Raw genomic sequence first — 18,791 nt, forward strand, 5'->3', positions numbered from 1 at the left:
CCCAAGGACCCTATTGACTGACTGACAGATTGGCAGATGGATGGATGGATGGACTGATTGACTGGCAGATGGACTGACTGCTGTACTGACTGATAAGGCTGATTGATGGGCTTAGCAACTGATGGGTAGAGAGACTGACTGACGGGCAAACTGACAGTGTGACTGACAGCATGACTGACAGGTGAACTGGCTGACTGACAGGTTGACTGACTGATTGATGGCTGGACTGACTGACCAGCCGAAGGGCTGACCGACTGATGGGCTGAATGACTGACAGACTGACCAACTGACTGATGGACTTACCGTCTGACAGACTGACTGACTGACAAGATGACTGACAGGCTGGCTGACTGACTGACTGGCTGACCGATGGGTTGACTGGCTGACTGGCTGACTGATGGGCTGACTGCCCAGCTAACGGGCTGACCGACTGACGGGCTGTCCGACGGATAGGCTAAATGACTGACAGTCTGACCGACTGACAGGCTGACTGACAGGCTGACCGACTGACGGGCTGTCTGACTGATAGGCTGACCGACTGACAGGCTGACTGACGGGCCGGGCGGTACCGCTGTGGGGAGGTCGCCTAAGAGCCACCCGTGCGCGCATCCCCGCGGGCTGCTCGGTGTGTGTGTGTGTATGGGAAATGTGCGTGGGGTGCAGGTGGGGGTGCGCGGGAGCGCGGCAGGCGGTCGGCGGGCGCGCTCCGCACGTGCGGCGCCGGGAATTTGGGAGAGGAAAGGAGGAGGGGGTAGGGGTAGGAATCGGGACCAGGATCGGGACCGGGATGGGGATCGGGATGGGGATCGTGAGGCCCCACCCACCCCGCGGCAGGGGAATGGGCGCGGCATGGGAGCGCCGCGCCCCCACGTGACGGCGGTCACATGACAGTGGGAAACGCGGAGGGGGGCGGGGTAGGTCACATGACGCGCCGCTGGTCTCCGGCGCCGCCTGACGTCCCGAGGTATCCGTGTCCGCCCGGCCCGGCTCGGCCCGGCCCCAGCCCATGGCATTCCCGGCGGCAAGCGCCCCCCGGCTTCGCGCCGCGCCCGCCCCGCTCATCCTCATCCTCTTGTCGCTGCCCCTCGGACCGCAGGGGGGTGGCGGGGCCGCCGCGGCCCTCAGCGACGCCTACCGGGACCTATGCAGGTGGGCAGAGGGGGGGACTCACGGCCCGGCCCGGCCCGGCCGAACGCGGGTCGGCTGGAGGGCTGCCTTCCCTCCCTTCGAGAGGGGCTGTAGCTGGCGGGGTGCGGGGCGAGAGGCGGGGGTGTGTGTGTGTGTCTCCCGGTGCCGACACTCGCGCCTGCCTTCTCGGGGCCGCTTGTGAACGAGCGGGAAGCACCGGGGCTCAACCCGGGGCTCAACCGGGCGGGTTCCGGCCCCGGGGCGGCCCGAGCCCGCCTTCTGGTCGCTCGTCCCTAGGGGAGTCAGGCCGGGGGTCGCTGAGGGAAGCGCCGGGTGCGGCTGGGCGTGCAGGTGTTCCCCGGCAGACGAGCGGGCCGGGGGTCCGCGGTGCAGGGGGTTCGGAGGAGCTGCGTCAGCCGCCCCAGAGCCGGGTCCGAGGGGTGCCGGCCGGTCCGTGGCCTGGGGCGGGCCCTGGAACCTCATGGTGCGGCTCTGCAGATAGAGGAGGTCCGCAGGTGAGGAGGAGAGGGACGGGGAGAGAGAGATCTGCTCTGTGCAGGTCGCCTCTGGTCAGGGCTGCGGTTTGTGTCACTGTATCCCTTCTGGCTTGAAAAAAACCCAAGTGGTTTGGGAGGGGTGTCACTCGATAGTCTTTTTTTTTCATTTTTTTTTCAGTAAAGATATTGCCAGATTCTGTTAAGTTATCTACATTTGAGTTAAGAAAGCTTTGAGAAATGAGAACGGCTGTGTGGAAATGGCACTGTTCTTCATGTTTTGGCACGTTCCTACTCTGAATTCAGCTGTGAGTTTAGTTTGGTAACACTATTTTGCTGGTCTTCGTTTCTTCATTATGTAGCTAGCACATGCTTGCAGGAGAACATTATCTCAACCAGCAGTGCTGGCTGGGTGCCAGCGTAACTCAGGGAATGTACCATTGAGGGTAGGAGTTGGGTCACTGGAGGGAATAGACTCCTGGTGCAGTCTGCAGTGTGATAAATGATGAAAAAGGGAAAAAGCAGGTTTGCTTACAAGATCAACTCATGAGGGTGGCAAGAAATGGTTTTATCTAATGACCACCCTGATTGTAGAATTGAGACAGAAATGAGAAACTATCTTGTGGCCTCTGGAGGGAATTTAACTCCTTGACTCTAATGATTTTTTTTTTTTTAAAACCAAACAACAAGCTACCTGAAAATTACGTGATTCTCAAGCATTAAGTCCTATCAGTGTCTGTCTTGCATTTGTTACACGTCTGACTAATGCAATATTTGGGAGTGCCATTGAGAGACATGCAGTTTTTTTTTTATTATTTGAAGTATTTAAGCCAGTTTCTTTTTGGTACTGACATACGAAAAATAAACTGTGAACAGAAAGCAAAATTGGCAGCTCTCCTTTTAAGATGGACTGCTTCAAACACATGTGCTTGCTTTTGTGTCATGGTGGGAAGAACTGCTTTGGAGGACTTATGCCAAGTAATGTAGAACTGGTAAAGGAAAAAACCCCAAGAACTTTGAGTGACACATGGGAAGACCTCATGGATATCAATCGTGAAGTGTCATCTGCAGAAAAACTGCCAAGTGAGTGATGATGCAGTTCTGTCATGCACTGATACTGACTGATGTCTCAGCCAAAAAATAAAATATGGGTGTGCAGGATAAGTCCCTGATCATCCTAGTTTTGCACTGCCTTAAGACAAGGTTTTGATTTGTTTTACAACTGTTAAGAAGACAGTGTCCTGACTTTTGTGTAATATGAGAGGGGTGGTGAAGCTGCAGTAGCCTCTGTGTCTGGTGTGTGATTATCAAAAGGTGCTCAAGGAAAAAAAAATGTTTAAAGGCAGTGACTTGCCTTTAAATATAAGTAGAGTGATAGCCAGGTTAGGAAAGCTCTCTTGCAGGGAGAAGGAAAGGTGTCAAAACCGCTTTGCGTAAGAACTGTGGCATGAGGCTACTTAAACTCTGAATCAGTGGTTTTTGTTGCTTGTTTTGTGTAGCCTTACTGGCCTGGTATGTTTGGACAGTGTGGAGAAAGGAAAGGCTTTCATTCTCTGAAACTTTGTCAAATGTCATGGCTTGTAGTGATTGGTTTCATCATGCTTTCTCCTTGGTTCTTGTGTGTTCCAACAGCTGACTGTGCTGTTATGTGACTTTGGTTGCATTTAAGAAGTTACTCAGTTTGGTCTCTTCCCCTGTTTTTGCTTCTTCTCCTTGCATCTTTCATGTGACAACACAGGAGAAACAAACTCTGGAGTAAGAGTTTATTTTGTGAGCTGCACTTCAAATCTATCTAGCTCAAAAAAGAAAAAAACAAAACAAAAATTCCCAAACTTGACAATTTGGTTCACCTTCCATGTAACATTGGGGAAAATGCTGTAAAACTTTCCTTCCTCTCTAAAAAAATTGCAGGAAATGTTTTGTGTGTGTTGATAGAGTGGCAAATACAAACTGCCTCCTCTTGCGTGCTGTTTTGTCTGATACCCTGGATGAGAGATGATTTGATAACAGGTAATGTTTTTGTCTCCTGTCCAAGGATAAAATTGGTGCATAACTTCTATAATTTTTAGGCTTGTAAGTGGGAGGGAAACTCCTTAAACTGCTGAAGTTCACAGGGTTGCCATTATGTAGATTTTCCCATGTTGGGGTTGTAAGTCTTTATGTTTAACGTCGTAGTTTTTAATAATGCAACTTGTATGGTTTACAGGAGGGGTGCAGTTCTATTTACTCAAACCTTGTCTTTTCAGCCATTGTGAAACCACAGCTGAGCTCTTGCATGCTGCTGGAAACCCTGGGTTTAACGTTCACCTTAGGCTTGGTGAAGAAGTATGTGCTGAGTACAAAGAGGTGACTTCTAGGTGAACTTGCTCAGCTCTCTTAAGTGCTTTGGCTTATTTAAGTGGAAGAGGTCACAAATAACTCATTATTGGATTTATTTGCATATGTGCACGTTTGCTTCAGAGCCTGGGAAGGTTCCCTTATAATGGCTTGAATGTGATTTTTTTAGCACATGAGCTTCCTATAACTTTTGCATACTTGAACTTCAAATTGCTATCCCTTTTCTTTTCTAGAAAATGTAGCAGATGAGGTTCAGAGTGTAGCACAAAAGAATGAATGATTTTTGGAGAAAGCTGGACAGCTTAAGGTGCAACAGTAAGGCTACTATGCATGATGTGTGTGCAAGAAAGCTTTCCTGTAGGCACAGTGTGCATGATGGTTGGAAAAAGGTGGCAGGTAAGCAAGAGCAGAGCTAACCATGAGTAGGGATGCTTTAAAAAGCTCCTAAAGCACAGTGATATCTCTGTACCATGTGCCATTCAAGCTTCCATTTTTTGTAAGGAGAATTTGCTTTAAATAGAAGTTTCTTTACCATACCTATTTGTGCTAAAATGTTAGCCACATTTGATAGTGGATACTCTGGCAAGTGGTGGATCTGAGGTGGTAGTTTCGAATTTGAAGTGGTCATCTACCAAACTGTTAATGATCTTTTCTACCTGTTACTATGCTTGTTGAACCTGTTCATAAAATCGGTTCAGATACTAGTTTATTCCTAGCAGTATTCCTCTGGCTGTGGAGCTCCTGAGCACAAAATTGTGTGGATGCACAATTGCACACAGATCCATTTTCAACTCCATAGTTACAGTTTGCCTTCTCTCTGTGCTGGGCTGTAGGTGTAAAAACCCTTCAATAAAATGATTCACATAGTGTGTTCCCCAGGGAGTGAACTTGGGTTTACAGCTGTTTGGAGCAGGGTGACCTCTTCTTCCTAGCAGTCATCCCATGGGTAAGAGTTTGAGAACCGAAGCCTCAAATCCGGTTATGGGCATGGTAGCAACAGTCCTTCTGTTGCTCTCTTGCATTTGTAGTGGTTCAGTGGTGCTCACACCTCAGAGTGGCTCTGATGTGGGCACACACATGCTGCGGTAGCCAGTAGCCATCTGCATCTTGTCTGACTTCAGTGTCTGACCTACTGCTTTGCAAAGTAAACCAGGCTTCCTTTTTTCTCTCCTGTTATTTTTTTTTCCACGAGCTGCTTCTTTGCTTTTCAATAAAGTGCAGAGCTCTCTTGATCTTGCAACTTGCTGAAAAGCACTTTAATTTTCTTTCTCATGCCATTGCTTCAATGTCTTAAAAGCAAAGCTAGGTAGCTGGAAAGGCTCACCTGCAGGCAAGGTTATTCCCAATAACTCGTTTAGACCTTGCTTGCACAACTGCTTACAACAGTGGCCTGGCCTGGCACTGCCTCCAGCATGGGATCCTCCCTCCTCCCCTCCCTGCCTCCCTGCTGCTGATGCATGGCCAGAAGCCACCTGCATGAGCCAGACTGGGGACTTGCCAGGCCCTGTCCCCTCTCAGTGCACATGCACAGGCACCTGTTGTTTTTGCCGAGTTAATTTTGAGAGAGGGCAGTTCCTAGGCCCATCTTGTGCCAGGCAATAGGGACAGTAACATTCAGGGGAGGAGGAGGGGAGAGGAGAGGAGGAGAGCCTGACCTGAGGGGTTGACAGTGAGTGTGTGTGTGTGTGTGTGTGTATGTTTCAGGCCTCTAACTGTGGCATAGTCCATGGCTGTTTTTTTCTGGAAACAGGCATCACATTGTGATTTCAGCCAAAATAAGCGTTACAGTTTTGATCACGGCAAATGCCATGTTTAAGCCCAGATCTTGAACTACACCAGAAATAGCTGCTTGAATGGGACCATCTGCAAGGTTGCAGCTGTACTGAGCCCCCTGGGCAGCAGTGCATCACACCTCACACCCCACCCCCATGACCAAGGCTGTTGCTTTTTAAAGTGGTTGATATAACAGCTCCTTAAACTAGTTCAACTGGATTGAATCTAAGATAGCTTAAGCCTTTCAAACAAGTTAACTTGAACCTGGTCAGGATGTGACTGCATGAGGCATTGCCACTGATGGAGGTGATTACTGAGCAGCTGGAGGAAGCTGGTCCGTGTGTTTTAGCCATGGTCAGGATGGGCAATGTGATTGCCAAGAAATTGTTTCCATTAGGGGATGCAGAGAAGAGGTCAGTTTGTATCTTATTGAAGGGTACATGCAACTTGAATCTATTCCCAGGCACGCACTTAATGCTGGATTCTTACTCGTGGAAGAAAATTCTTGTTTTTACTGTGAAAATATATTTTGCATCTCTCTGAGAACAGCTGCTCAGGCTTTACATCCAGCCTGCTATTGCTCCTCATGAATAAATCCTGCCATGCTCCTCCCACACTCTTGGGGAAAAAAAAAATCAATCTCTATAGCTTCCTTGAAAGTAATACTCCTCTGAAATGGCATTTTCTTTTTTGGTTGCCACTGAAGGTGTGGTTTGGAGCATGATTAAATGTGGGATTTCTTATTTCCTTTCTGTGGAATATTTTGAAGGACTGCTCAGTATTCCCAGTCCAGGGGCCTGTGAAAGGGTGGAGGGCTGGCTTGAGTGACTGCTTTGCTTCTGTTCTCTATGCTGCTCATCTTGTTTCTCTGTTGTTTCTGGCATGTGGCTGAACTGATTTGAAGATGTTAATTTCCTCTGTTTCATAACCTGGAACTAGGAAAGCAAAGCCCTTAGTCTCTCATAAAGTGATAATTCTGCTGTGTGAAGGACTTAGTTTCTCATTCTGGTTATAGATTTTAACTTGCAAGTTGTCTAAAAAACCCCAACAAACCTGACATTGATAATGCTCTAGGTTGATCAAAGTTATCTTTTTGTCATCTTGCAAAACCAGTCAAAGAAGACTACCAGAGCCCTTGGGAAATTTTCAGTGAAATGCTAACTTTCTGTGGCTTTATTGTGAAGAAATTATGTTTTGATTTGCATTTTCTCCTGGAGGTGAAAGTAGCTTTGGTTGTATCTCTTGCTGTTTTCAGAGCCCTTGAAGGTATAACCAGGTTTTTAACTCTTTGTGTGTATTGTCAAGCTTTCTTCCATTCTCAAACTTTGATTGTTTTTGACTGTCCTTATTCTCTTCAGAAATGCAAGAAACTGGCTCGGAGAACTAATCAGTAAGATTGTAAAATGTTAGCTCTGCCTGCATAGGAGGAAAGAATAATGGAAAGTGTTTGTCTGAGATCAGGATACAGTCCTCAAATCTGATAGAAAAGTAATTTTATTGGTGTTTTGGGTAGGACTTGGTACCTGGTAAGTTATTCCTTCAGCCTTATATTATTATATTTGAGCCTTTATGTTCCTATATAATTAGGAACATAAAAGATTTTTTTTTTTTCGGTTCACAGAGAGAATTCTTGTAGTTGTCCCTAACTTGTTCCAGCCATTGGCAGACTCAAATTAATATGTCTGCTGTAGCATAGGGAAGCCAAGAACCTTGTAGCCAGTAATTAAATAGAAAAGTATATGGTATCTTGATTAGAGATGGGTTACACTGGATTTGAGAGTTCTTGGAGAATTCAAAACCTAAAGTGAAGTAGCTGAACTGCTGTTGCCCCTTCCTCATCAAATGCCTGGGCCTGGGCTTCAGAGTAGAACAATGATGGATTTTCCTCCTGGGGGAATTTGGGGTATGATAATGTCAAATGGTGTAACACCTGTGAGCTAGAGATTAAGGCAGACAAGCTTTATGGATGAAGCCTCTGCTCAACTTCTGATTTTTTGATGGCTGAGTGGGAGAACTGAGCTCCCTCTCTGGATTTGGTACTAATCTGTAGATTAAGACAAATACTTCTTTGGGTCAGATAGATGCATTAAAATCTATGTGAGTTTTAAAGAATGGGATTACCAGGTAAGTCACTGTGCTGTCCTCAGTTTTCTGTTGTGATGACTCTGTATTAAATCCTACTAAAGTGTCCACTTGAGATTGAAGAGAAGCTGGGGAATCTCTTCTGTTGCAAAAATCAATACTGTCCAGAGGAAAAGCTGAGCCAAGCTGACAGCAGATGTTTACTGAATGGTGCCTCTTTAACAGAGCTTGGTCACAGCACTGTGCTCATGAGTCAGGCTGTCTAAAGAGCTCCTGACTCCAAACTAGCTGACCTGGGCCTGCCTTGAAACTGGGTTGTGCTGTGTCATGCAGCTGACCACATCTCATTGTGACCTTAGTGCTAGCTGGGAGGGAAATGAGTCCTTGCTCTACAGGCAAGGACTGAACTACTGTCTGAACTACACTGCATTTAATTTTTTTTCTTCTGTTACTCTGATTTATTCCCCATTGTATTTAACCATATCTTAATATTCCCTTATGAGTTTTTAGACAACTGACTTTCTGATATGGCTGTAGTTAGCTAGTGAGAACTTTCACTGAGTCTTGCAGATAGCTCTGCTTGCATTCTAGCTTCTGACATCACCCTTCAGAAGCTGTCCTTTCAGTATTTATGTATGTATGTATCTATAAAATGTGTGAAGGTGCAGCTGGGCCCTAATAAACATTATTAGCATCTTCCAGTACAAGTGCTGTGAGAATCTCAACCCCAATTTTGACTCTGAAGATAGGTGGCTATGCTTCTAGTGCGCAGGTTGTGGCTGGCTATTTTGTTCCACTTAGCACTTCTGCCACTGTTCTTGAGTATAGGTAAATTGCAGTAGTGTGCAGCCTGCCAAAGATAGTTGAGAAGTTTATCAGGCTCTCAAGGAAAAAGGTTCATCACCTGTGATACACCTAGTCCAAGTGCCTTCATAGAGACTGGAGGCCAGTGGGGTGTTCAAGAAAGGGGAAGCTGGACCAATATATAATCCTCAAGTGATTAAATCTGTTTGCTTCTTGATCATGACAGTAACAATTATTTGTGGTATTTCTGGATATAGAACACAAATATGAAACTTGAGTTAGTGGTGCTCTTAGCTTTATGACATTTATTTCAGTGACTGCGGTCTAGAGGATGGCAGTGCAGACCTTATGAATACCAACTGATGGTTTTTTTTTTCTTTTCAGTTACACATGGGAAGCAATTGATGCAGACAAACATGTGCTTTATAAAATAAACTTATGTTCTGCTATTGAAGAGTGTGGAAAATCAAGTGCGGTCTGTGCATATGACATCAATAAGAAGACCTATATGTCAGTAGGTAAGTACACAAGTGTCCTTTCTCATAAGTAATTCAGAGCCATGTCAATGGATGGTCTTATAGCTTTTGCAAACTTTGACAGGTTAGCAGAGATTTTTTTTTTCTTTAAGTGTGAAACTTAATTCTGTTGAATATTACTGGGGAGATCTGGAAAAACATGAGCTGATTGTAGGCACTCACTTCACAGGACAAACTTATGGTGTAGTTCATTGTACTCTGTGTGTGTGAAGCTGTGCAAGGCTGTCTCAATTAGAAATAAGTGCATCTACCTGTGGCAAGATAGGCACTGTGCACAGCCTTGTTTGAAGCTTGATGCTGAACACAGGATAAAGCTTGAGTGCTAGCTCCAACTTTTTGACATGGCCTGATGCTTCATCAGCTCCTTGTTTAGAGTCAAGTTATTCTCTGTAATGCAGTCTTGGAGTACTGCTAAGCTTCTGGGCTGTCACAAGGAAAGGAAGTTGATTACATGCAGCCCTCTGTTTTCAGTTACACTTGTCAAATACGATGGCTGCTTCAGTAGTTCATAGATGTCCTTGGTATTCTGAGGAGCAGTGGGCTTCTCCGCATGTTGATTTAAATGTGGAACTAACATATTCCTGAACAGATGCTTGCCCATAGTTTCATCAATTAGAAGCAGCTTGTGCTCTGAACAGTGTTTGTGTGATTATTTTCATGGATGCTTGTTGTGTTTGAGGTTGTTTCTGTGCTTCAGCTGATGAAACAGCATGAATACTGATGACTGTGTTGTCTGGTAGTTGATTGTTCCCTTGTAATAGGATAGAGCAATAGCTTTCTGAAGAGTAATGTCACTTCATACTACTTTAATCCTGCAGATTTGAAGTCTGAATCTAACATGCTTGCCAATCTTGCTTTCCATTGGCAGATATATCTTATGAGAGGCTATGATTCTTCAGTAGAACTGTCTGAATTTGAACTGCTGGAATATGGTGATGAGGAAGATGATTCTCACCTGTATGCAGATGCACAGCAGCTAGTTAACCTCTGTTCTCCCAGCTTCTCTCCATTAACTACAGAAATACTTTGGTTTCAGGCTGTGATCCATCAGTGCTGTTTAAATGAACTACTAGTGTTGTGACCCAGGCTCAGTAAATAATTTGGTGCATGAATAAGAGTGTATCTCAGTTCATGGCTGCATGTTTTTTATGTAGTAAAGTATATCCAAGCTCCTGAGGTTTTGGGGGTGACTGGTTAGGTGTATCTGAATTAAAATTGCAATTGCATAGAGTAGCATTCTCTGCTTTGAGAAGCATGACAGCTGACATCACAGTAGACCACTTGATGCTGTGAATGTGTTTCATTCCTAAAATTTCCATCAGGAATTTTGTTTCCTGCTGATGCAGGTCTCAGATTCTATGAGGCTGAAGCTTCAGTTGTCTGTGGATTACAAAAGGAAGCAGCATCTGTTTTAATGTGTTTTTTTTGAGTGAGCCTGGAATGCGGCAAATGAGGAAGCCTATTTTCCCCAGGGAAACATGAGACCTAGAGGCTTTTGTAGGTTTTGTTCCATGCTTCTTGTGGAAAGAGGAAGGAAGAACAGAGCTGGGTGATGACCATGAGCAGTATCAAATATTCTGCTGTATGCAAACCTTGAGCATGTGATTGCCAGACTGCTGGAGGGAGGAGGATTTGGCTAGAGTTGTAACTTGGTCTTGCAGACACTGAGCTGCAAGAGACTCTTGAGAGTTAAGCCACAAAACCTGTTAAAATAAGGTATGTTCTTAACCACCTGCCATAAATAAAGAAATTAAGGCAGTGCAGTTAGCATTGACATTGAATTTTGCTTTGTTTTATTAGTTAAATTGTCTTAAGTTTTGTTCTTGTTCACAGTAAGTCTGAGGCTTATTAGTGATGCCTGCCATGCTGCACCATACTGCCTCTACTTGCGTTGGAACTACAGCACATCACTCTGAGTTGAGATCATGCTAATGGTTTATCAAACTGCTTGTTTGTCAAAAAAACCCCTAAATATCACACCTAGTGTGAAAAGAGTAATCTCCTTAATTCGCATTTCAGCAGTATAGTCTCCCAGTGTGGGTTCCAGTGACCTGGAAGTGAAGCCACAAACCTATCTTCAAGCAATCCAGTTTATAAGAGATTACTCATGTGTCAGAGCTTGAGTGTAGCTGAACAGCTCTGATTTGGGGGAAGGTGGGCAGTTTGCCAGCAAGTAAACTTTGCTAAGTTGTAAGATTTCTTCAAATATAGGCAGAGTCAGATCTCTTCATTCTTTCAGAGAGATACTTTCATTACAAGCAATAGTCTTGTTTTAAACATCAGCTATGCAGGAGGTAACAGCTGTAGGACCGGTTCTGTTTGTTGATCCCAGCTGTGAGAGAGGGTAAGGCTATATTCTGTGACTGAGCAGTCTGTATCCAAGGGAAGCCTTGTGGCTAATGTTAACTGTCAGTGTGATGTAGCGGTGCAGGTGTTGAGACCCCAAAGGCTTCTCCTGGAAAAAAACTTCAGCTTCATTGCTTGATGTTGCAAGTTTACAAGGTGTTGGCATTGATGATGGAAGTGATGTGGTGCTTAACTTTGTGTGACCTAGAGACTTGTGAACCATTTAGCTGAACTGTTGTGAAAATTAGAAGTGGAATTACTAATGTAACTGTTAACTTGAGTGGTGAAATGTGCACTTTGTCCAGCTGTAGTGTAGGGGCTAGACATGAAATTATAGCTGCCATCTAAATGCCCCCTTCTTCTGGAGAGCTTATGAGTTGTCTGCCATGATTGCCTTTCTTCTTGCAGACAGCTGAACAGGTGGATTGAGTCAATGAGTAAAAGGTGTTGTGGACAATGCTGTTGATACTGATTTAGCACAGCTGTGTAATATGAGGTATCTGGTGCTAACTTTTGTGAGCTGCTGTACTTCCTGAATTTTGGTGTTACTTTATGGAAGGGATGAATCTTTAAAGTCAGGTAGAAACATGAATGATCACTGAAGAGAGAGACTGATGTTATAGGAAAGGTGGTTGCAGAAGTGGTGCTCTGGAAGGAAGCTTATGGGAAGCTGATGGTGTGAGGGCATGGCTCATGGGGCTGCTTGCTTAGCAGGGATGGGAGGAGCCATGTGCCACTGAAGAGATTCTTGCTAAAACCTTTAGCAAGTTCCCAGACTAGTTTTAAGTGTGCAGGGGGGAGGAGGGAATGCATATTGCCCTGTAGTAAACAGGATGTACTGGCTTAACTTGATTTTTCTTGAATATTGCTTTAACTGAGTAAATGGGAGTCTGTTCATATGACCTGAGAGCAGTGTAGTGTATTCTGAGAGTTCAGAGTAAACTAATGCTTAAAGAGCATTGTGGTAAGTCCTCAGATGGTGCTGCTACAACTTCTTTGCTATGTTGGGGCTTACAACTATGTATATTTATAATGTTGTAAATCATGTATGTATATTACTAGGCACAGCTCTTCTGACCAGAAAGTTGTCTTGTCTTCATTCTGCTAATCTAGAGAAAAGAGGAGGGTTTGCCAGCATCCTTTAAGTAGTGATGTAATAAGTGGAAATCTTACTTTCAAAGTAGGTTTAAAAAGGGCTGCACAATACCTTTGTCAGTATCAGTGCTGGCAATCTTAAAACCTGAAGACCTTGAGAACAAAAGTGTCAAGGAATACAACAGGCAGGAACCACTGACAGCCTCTAGATGCCTGGCAGGTGGAATGGAACTGCAGTAGTGGTGGTGTCTTCCTCTGTTGCTGGTTCTCAGCCTGTGCACATGCAGGTCTGGTCTGCACTGTTCTGGGCTGGCATATCTCCACTCTTGCCCTGCCTTGCAAAGGTGCAGGGTTATTAAATGGTCAGTAATACTGTAATACTCTGGTTATACAGGGAGCTCTGTGAAAGGCTGCTTAGGTATGAACATCTTAATGTGCCTTCCTAATGTGCGGTTAGCGTGACCATATGCAGCATGTATAGAAGATCCCTGAGCTTCTGAAGGGATGCTGTGTGGGTTAGCATTGAGTTTCTGTTCTGACTGTCACTGTTTCAACTTCACCATCAATTTTGGTGGCTATAGTCACTTTCTCACTGCTACAGTTCAATGCAACCAGAGATCATCAGTCATAAATAGATCTCTTCCCAGTTCCTTTGCAGGACTGGATGGAAAAATAGTGCTGGGGAACCTTTTGGAAAGATGGAAAACAGTGCCCATCATTAGGAGAAGCACTGGCAGTTGGTATGGGTGCCTGGAATAGTGTTTCTTCAGAATATTGCCATCACTGTAATTTTGGTTGAGGTTCTTGTATGTTCTTCCTGCCCAGTTTTCTAACTTCTGCTCCTCTTGATCTCAAGACTGTATTATGTGGTCATAGTGTAGTTTTGCTTGCCTTGTGTGAAGAAATGACAGGCTCAGCAAGGTTCCAGTAAGAGTGTTTCTAAGATGAAACTACATCTGGCCTAGGTGCAGAAGTGCTGTCTGCAGTGAGTACAGATTTTACTTACTTTTTACTTACTTTACTTACTTTTTTTTCTACTTTGTAGACATCAACAAAAACAGAAAGGGGGAAGTTGGTCAATTCATGCATTTTAGAGCCTTCTCTATAGTTCAACCCAAACTCTTTGCAGAATTAAGATTTACCTATCAAGAGCTGGGGTCATTAAGCCTGAAGAAGCATCTAGGGAGACTTTACTGTGGCTTTTCATTACCTAAAGGGGGATTATAAGAAGAGTGGAGACCAAGGTTTTTGGTAGGGCCTGTTGCTGTAGGATGAGGGATTAGGACTGTAAACTAGAGGAGGAGAGATTTAGACTAGATATAAAGGAGAAATTTTTTACAGTGAGGGTGGTGCTAACACATGGACAGTTTGCCCAGAGAGGTGGTAGGAGCTCCCTCCCTGGATGTGTTTAAGGCTAGGATGGATGGGGCTTTTAGCAATTTAGTCTAGTGGGAGGTGTCACTGCTTGTTGAAATGCATTGGACTGGGTGACCTTTAATGGTCCCTTCCAACCCAAGCCATTCTATGATAGCCTTTCTCTCATGCTGTGCTGGTGTTATTTGTATAAATGGCTTAAAGGCTAAAAAGTTGATTAATAGAAGCTAGTGGGGAAAAAGGAGCGATTGTGTTACTTGAAACTAAGTGGTAACAATTTCCTGATGGAGTCTTTTGTTCCTAGGGCAGTGGCATCTGTTGTTGGGCTTCTTAAGGTTAAAGTGTTTGCTAAAAAACATTTGAGAAAGTAGAGGACTTGATTTGATCAAGCACTATCTTAACTTGAATCTTGTTTTTCCAAACTGCAGGAACCACAAGGAAGGTTTTCATATGTACTTTGTTCAGAGATTGTCTTCCAGTAGACTGGTGTGTTCTGTACTTGAAATCAGAGCTTGTCTGAGTTTCTGCAAAAGTCCTGTTTTCTGATAACCTGTTTTCTTTGCTTTTTTTCCCCCCTTTTTAAACTTAGGTGACTTAGGCTCACAAAAACTTTCTGGGTCTCTTATGGAACTCCGCACTACACGTGACTGCTTGCAGCAAGGCACCCCACACCAAGTTCAAAGCAACATTAACTTCCTGTGTGGGAAAACGCTAGTAAGTTTAATTCATCTGTTCTTCAGTGGAAATGGCAAGTGCTTCTAACTTGCTTTTTAAGGAGACTTCTGCACTTATGGATCTACTAGTTACTGAGCTTCATAGCTTATGAAAGAGCCAGTCATGTTTTAGTACCAAATTCAGTGTTTATACAGGATATGCCCTGTAGTATTTTAATAGGGTGATAGGGAAGAATGAGTCCAGAGTGTACAGGGTGCTGTAACAATGAGCACTGTTTGTGTAAATGCTGGCTGTGCCCAAGCTGTGGATCTAGAATGGCTGTTTAATAGAACAGCGTAGAAGAAAACTGACCTCTGTTATGGGTCAGTGTAACCTAACAATAAGTGTTAGGTTTTGTCTGCACTTAGTTGAAATAACAGTGCTTGCATGTCCAGCTGGGCTTCTGGGAGAGTAGTTGGTCATTGAAATCTGCTTGAAGTGTGGATGGAATTCCCCAAAATGTTCCCAGGGGCATGTGTGCATGCAGTTCACCTCCACATGCTTTTGGTTTTATAGCTTCTGCACACACTACACTGATAGCACCATTTGGTATTCTATACAGACTGTGATCAATTTATGTATTTGTGTACCAGAGAGAAGTATTTGTGAATGCTGCTGTTGGCACTGATGATTTTGTTGCACACCCCCTCTTGTAAATCTAGCCAATTCAAACAAAGTGCCAGTGCAGTGGAGGTTTAAATGCTTCATGTTCTGTTTCAGAAGATGACTATAAACTAAACATTATTGCTCAACTGCAGTTGTAAGACCAGATCATAATGATCTTCAAACTTCTACTTACAGTAGTTCTAACACCTGCCCCTCATGTGACCTAATAAAAGGATTTTGTAATAGTGTCTGGCACAACTTGTTTCTAACACTTTTATGGCAGTGTTAAATGGGCTGGGAATCAGTTTAAACAGGCTAAAGTGCTTCTAGCTGAGGTGATGAAGGGACAAAAATCTGATTGTTGTCTTTCTTAAAGCAGAGTTGAGTATCCAGCCCTGAACTGTTGTAGAACCCCCATCTTGAAACAGATAGGGATGTTGTGTAACACAGGTCTGTAAAAATCAATGTCTGAGATCAGAGGTTTTCTTTCTGTGTAGCAGAAGATTTTGCTATTCAGTCTTCTTTGTAGGATAAAAGACAGAGAACTGGTAAACCATGTGTTGCCTTGCTGTTCATCTGTTTGACAGACATTTGCATTGGTGTTTTTCCTTTCTAGTAAGTAGATGTGACTGATGCTTCTGCCAGTATCAATTGGCATAGTGAGCTCTTCTAAAAGATGTCATGCAATTACTGCATGTAAGAACTGGCATGTGTTAATTTGAGAAATGGTGCATATGCAGACTGAGAAGGATTTGGCACCTTTCATTTTCCTGAGCTAACAAAGAAAACTGCTAAGTAATAAACTTGCTGTTAACGAGTGTTAATAAGAACTGTATGCCCTTGCTCTGTGACATGCTATATTCTGTTTTTCTTTATCTCTTGGATGAACTTCTTGCTGCCTCCAGATATAAAATAAAACATGTTTTTCAAATATTTTTTTTTCCCTTTTAAATAGGGTACCCCTGAATTTGTGACTGCAACAGAGTGCGTGCACTATTTTGAGTGGAGGTCCTTTGTGGCTTGCAAGAAAGATTTGTTTAAACCTGTGAAAGAGGTAAGCTATATACTGTCCCTGCAGAAGTAACTCTTCATGTGTCTGGGAATTTTATTCTTATCGCCTGCTGGCACCTTAGACAAATCCCAACAACATCCATAGACTTAACATTTTCACAGGTATATAAAGCATCTGTTGGAATTGGGTGGAACTGACAATTTTAAACAACTCTTCAAGTTTTTTTGTGATTTGGGTAGTTGTCTACAGTAAAAATCTTCAAAAGCTAGAACAGAAGAGTCTTAACTTTGGACATAGGCCTTGTTTTTGGCAGGATGTCTAAATGAAGAATATGAGTTTCTACGAGTTAAAACCTTTTGCTTTTATTAATTTGGCTTTATATATGCTGTTCATAACTTTTCCCTGCTTATGTAACATGGATTGCAGGTAATTTTTTGTTGTCGTTCTAGGTCCCCTGCTATGTGTTTGATGAAGACTGGAAGAAACATGACTTGAACCCTCTCATCCAAGTTTCAGGACACTACTTGGTGGATGATTCCGATGATGATTCCTTGTTCATAAACATCTGCAGGGACTTAGGTGTGAACATGTGCTTGTGTCAGCTGTCAATGCATAAATTTATAGTAGTGTGATTCTTTTTCAGTGCCTCTGTTATTGTCCTCTCACCAAAGATCAGTATTTTGGAGCTTGCCCTGTTATTTCAAGCTACTTTTGATAATTTGATGATCTGCTTTCTGTGAAGCCAAGTCCTACTGTCTAGCTGTGGAAGTGTTCAGAGACAGATATGCCCCTTTCTGGATGGACAGGTGCTGTTAGAAAAGTTGACTTAGACTGAACTTAATGGAAGAATTCAGTTTATCTTATAGCTGCTCCTGTTTGCCTAGGAGTGGCAAGATAGGACCAAGATGCTTCATATCACTTCATATGCTCGAAATTTACTAGTTTGGGCTCCACGTCAGGCTGTTGCTTGCTTCCAAGTGAGTGTCCTGAGATATGCATCTAAAATACTGTTTAGGTGCTTGGGTAATTAATGGTGCATAGCTACCACTTCCATGTCGGCTGGGAGCTGTATATGTAAGGAATTAAACCAGAAAAATCTCTTATTTGAGACTTGCTGAAAAGGCTAGTTTAGCTGTATACTTCCATTGTGTTTTTACTCTGCAGTTGTATGTTTTGTGTGCCTCTTCAAGGCTTGATACTTCTGGTTTTAGTGGCAGGTCTGCTCTTTTAAAAATCCCATCAGTCTGTAACCTTGCTGACAGTTTTGAGTAAGTTGGTTTACAAGAAATAAAGGAGGGAAAAAACCCTCTATGGGAAGGGGTTACCCAGTACTTGGTATCATGTTTGTGTTGTGGAAAAAAGAAAATACTTGGCACACTTACAGAAGTTCTTAATGTCCTACACTTCCAGCAGTGGCCCTAGCAACTGGAAACTAGCTGTGGCTACTTTGACAGGAAGAATGAATTTGCTGTCCAAAACCAGGGCAGCAATAACTTCCCCCTGTATATCACAAGCACTTCAGGTTTTGTCTTTCCAGCTTCACAGGTTAATATAGCCTGTTTTTAACTTATTTTTAGAAGAGGGTAAAGCAATGATTGCAAAGTGAGCCCACAGATGAAGATGCCAAGATATTTCAGGCAGAGCATGGCTTAGAAGCTGAGTCCTATAATTCTATTTTCTATATTCTATAACAGGAAGTTCAAGTGGAGAGACCAGAAACTGCCCTGCTGGAAGTGCTGCTTGCTTGTTACATGAAGGTCAGGTGTATGATATTGGCCATCCACAGGAACAGCTAAAACTTCCTGACAAAGATAGGTATGTAATTTTTGTTGAATACTTCTGCAAACACTTCTCAATCATCTGGGCTGGAAAAAGCAGTCTTGGTACAGATAAGCCTTCTAGAACTTAACATCAATACCACTTCAATTGTGAAGCACTGGTAGAAAAAATTGTCTTCAAATATTGGCAGAACAGTCTTTTTTAGGTATCTTATTGTAGTGCCATAATAAACTGTCTTCACCATTGTGAGAGACTACTTTTGACAGAATTACAAAACTCTTGTAAGTGAGGGATGATTGCTGCTGTCTGCCCACAAGCAGAAGGATGATATTTGTCCCCATCTGCCTTCTGTCTGAGGGCACACAGTGCAAATGCACTTGTCTCTCTCTGGGTTTATGCACTGTATTTGGCTCACTCTGCTGCCCAGGAGTACTTAAAAAGTTGATGGATATTGCCCTTCTGTATTTCTGCATTAATGAGCTCTTAATAGAAGAAAACAGATAAGGAATGCAAAGTTTACTGTTCCTGGTGGTGGCAGTTGGGACTAGGAGAAGCTTTTGTTGATGCTGCCTCTATTCTGTTTCTTCCCTTTTGTGCTGGAAGTGCAGCTTGAAAGAAGCAAACAAAAAAAGGAAACTGAAACAAAAAACCAAAACCACCATCAACAAAAACTCACCTAAACCCACCCACTGGAGCTCAGGGAACTTAACA

The 18,791-nt window shown here is 43.5% G+C and overlaps 1 protein-coding gene across 2 annotated transcripts in view; it reads left to right on the forward strand.

The window, feature by feature from the left end:
• The first annotated feature begins 925 nt into the window (after nucleotides 1–925).
• Nucleotides 926–18,791, forward strand: part of IGF2R (insulin like growth factor 2 receptor) — a 60,103-nt gene continuing 42,237 nt past the window's right edge. The window contains exons 1-6 of one of the 2 annotated variants that reach the window (XM_030448672.1): nucleotides 926–1,149; nucleotides 9,003–9,136; nucleotides 14,559–14,683; nucleotides 16,245–16,343; nucleotides 16,751–16,880; nucleotides 17,996–18,116. In XM_030448672.1, the coding sequence (XP_030304532.1) occupies nucleotides 1,007–1,149; nucleotides 9,003–9,136; nucleotides 14,559–14,683; nucleotides 16,245–16,343; nucleotides 16,751–16,880; nucleotides 17,996–18,116 (752 nt within the window). In that variant the 5' untranslated portion in view covers nucleotides 926–1,006. The remainder of the gene's footprint in view (nucleotides 1,150–9,002; nucleotides 9,137–14,558; nucleotides 14,684–16,244; nucleotides 16,344–16,750; nucleotides 16,881–17,995; nucleotides 18,117–18,791) is intronic. The other variant, XM_030448673.1, reaches the window with a different exon arrangement.

Source organism: Calypte anna, chromosome 3 (genome assembly GCF_003957555.1).
Source record: "Calypte anna isolate BGI_N300 chromosome 3, bCalAnn1_v1.p, whole genome shotgun sequence".
Classification (NCBI taxonomy): domain Eukaryota; kingdom Metazoa; phylum Chordata; class Aves; order Apodiformes; family Trochilidae; genus Calypte; species Calypte anna.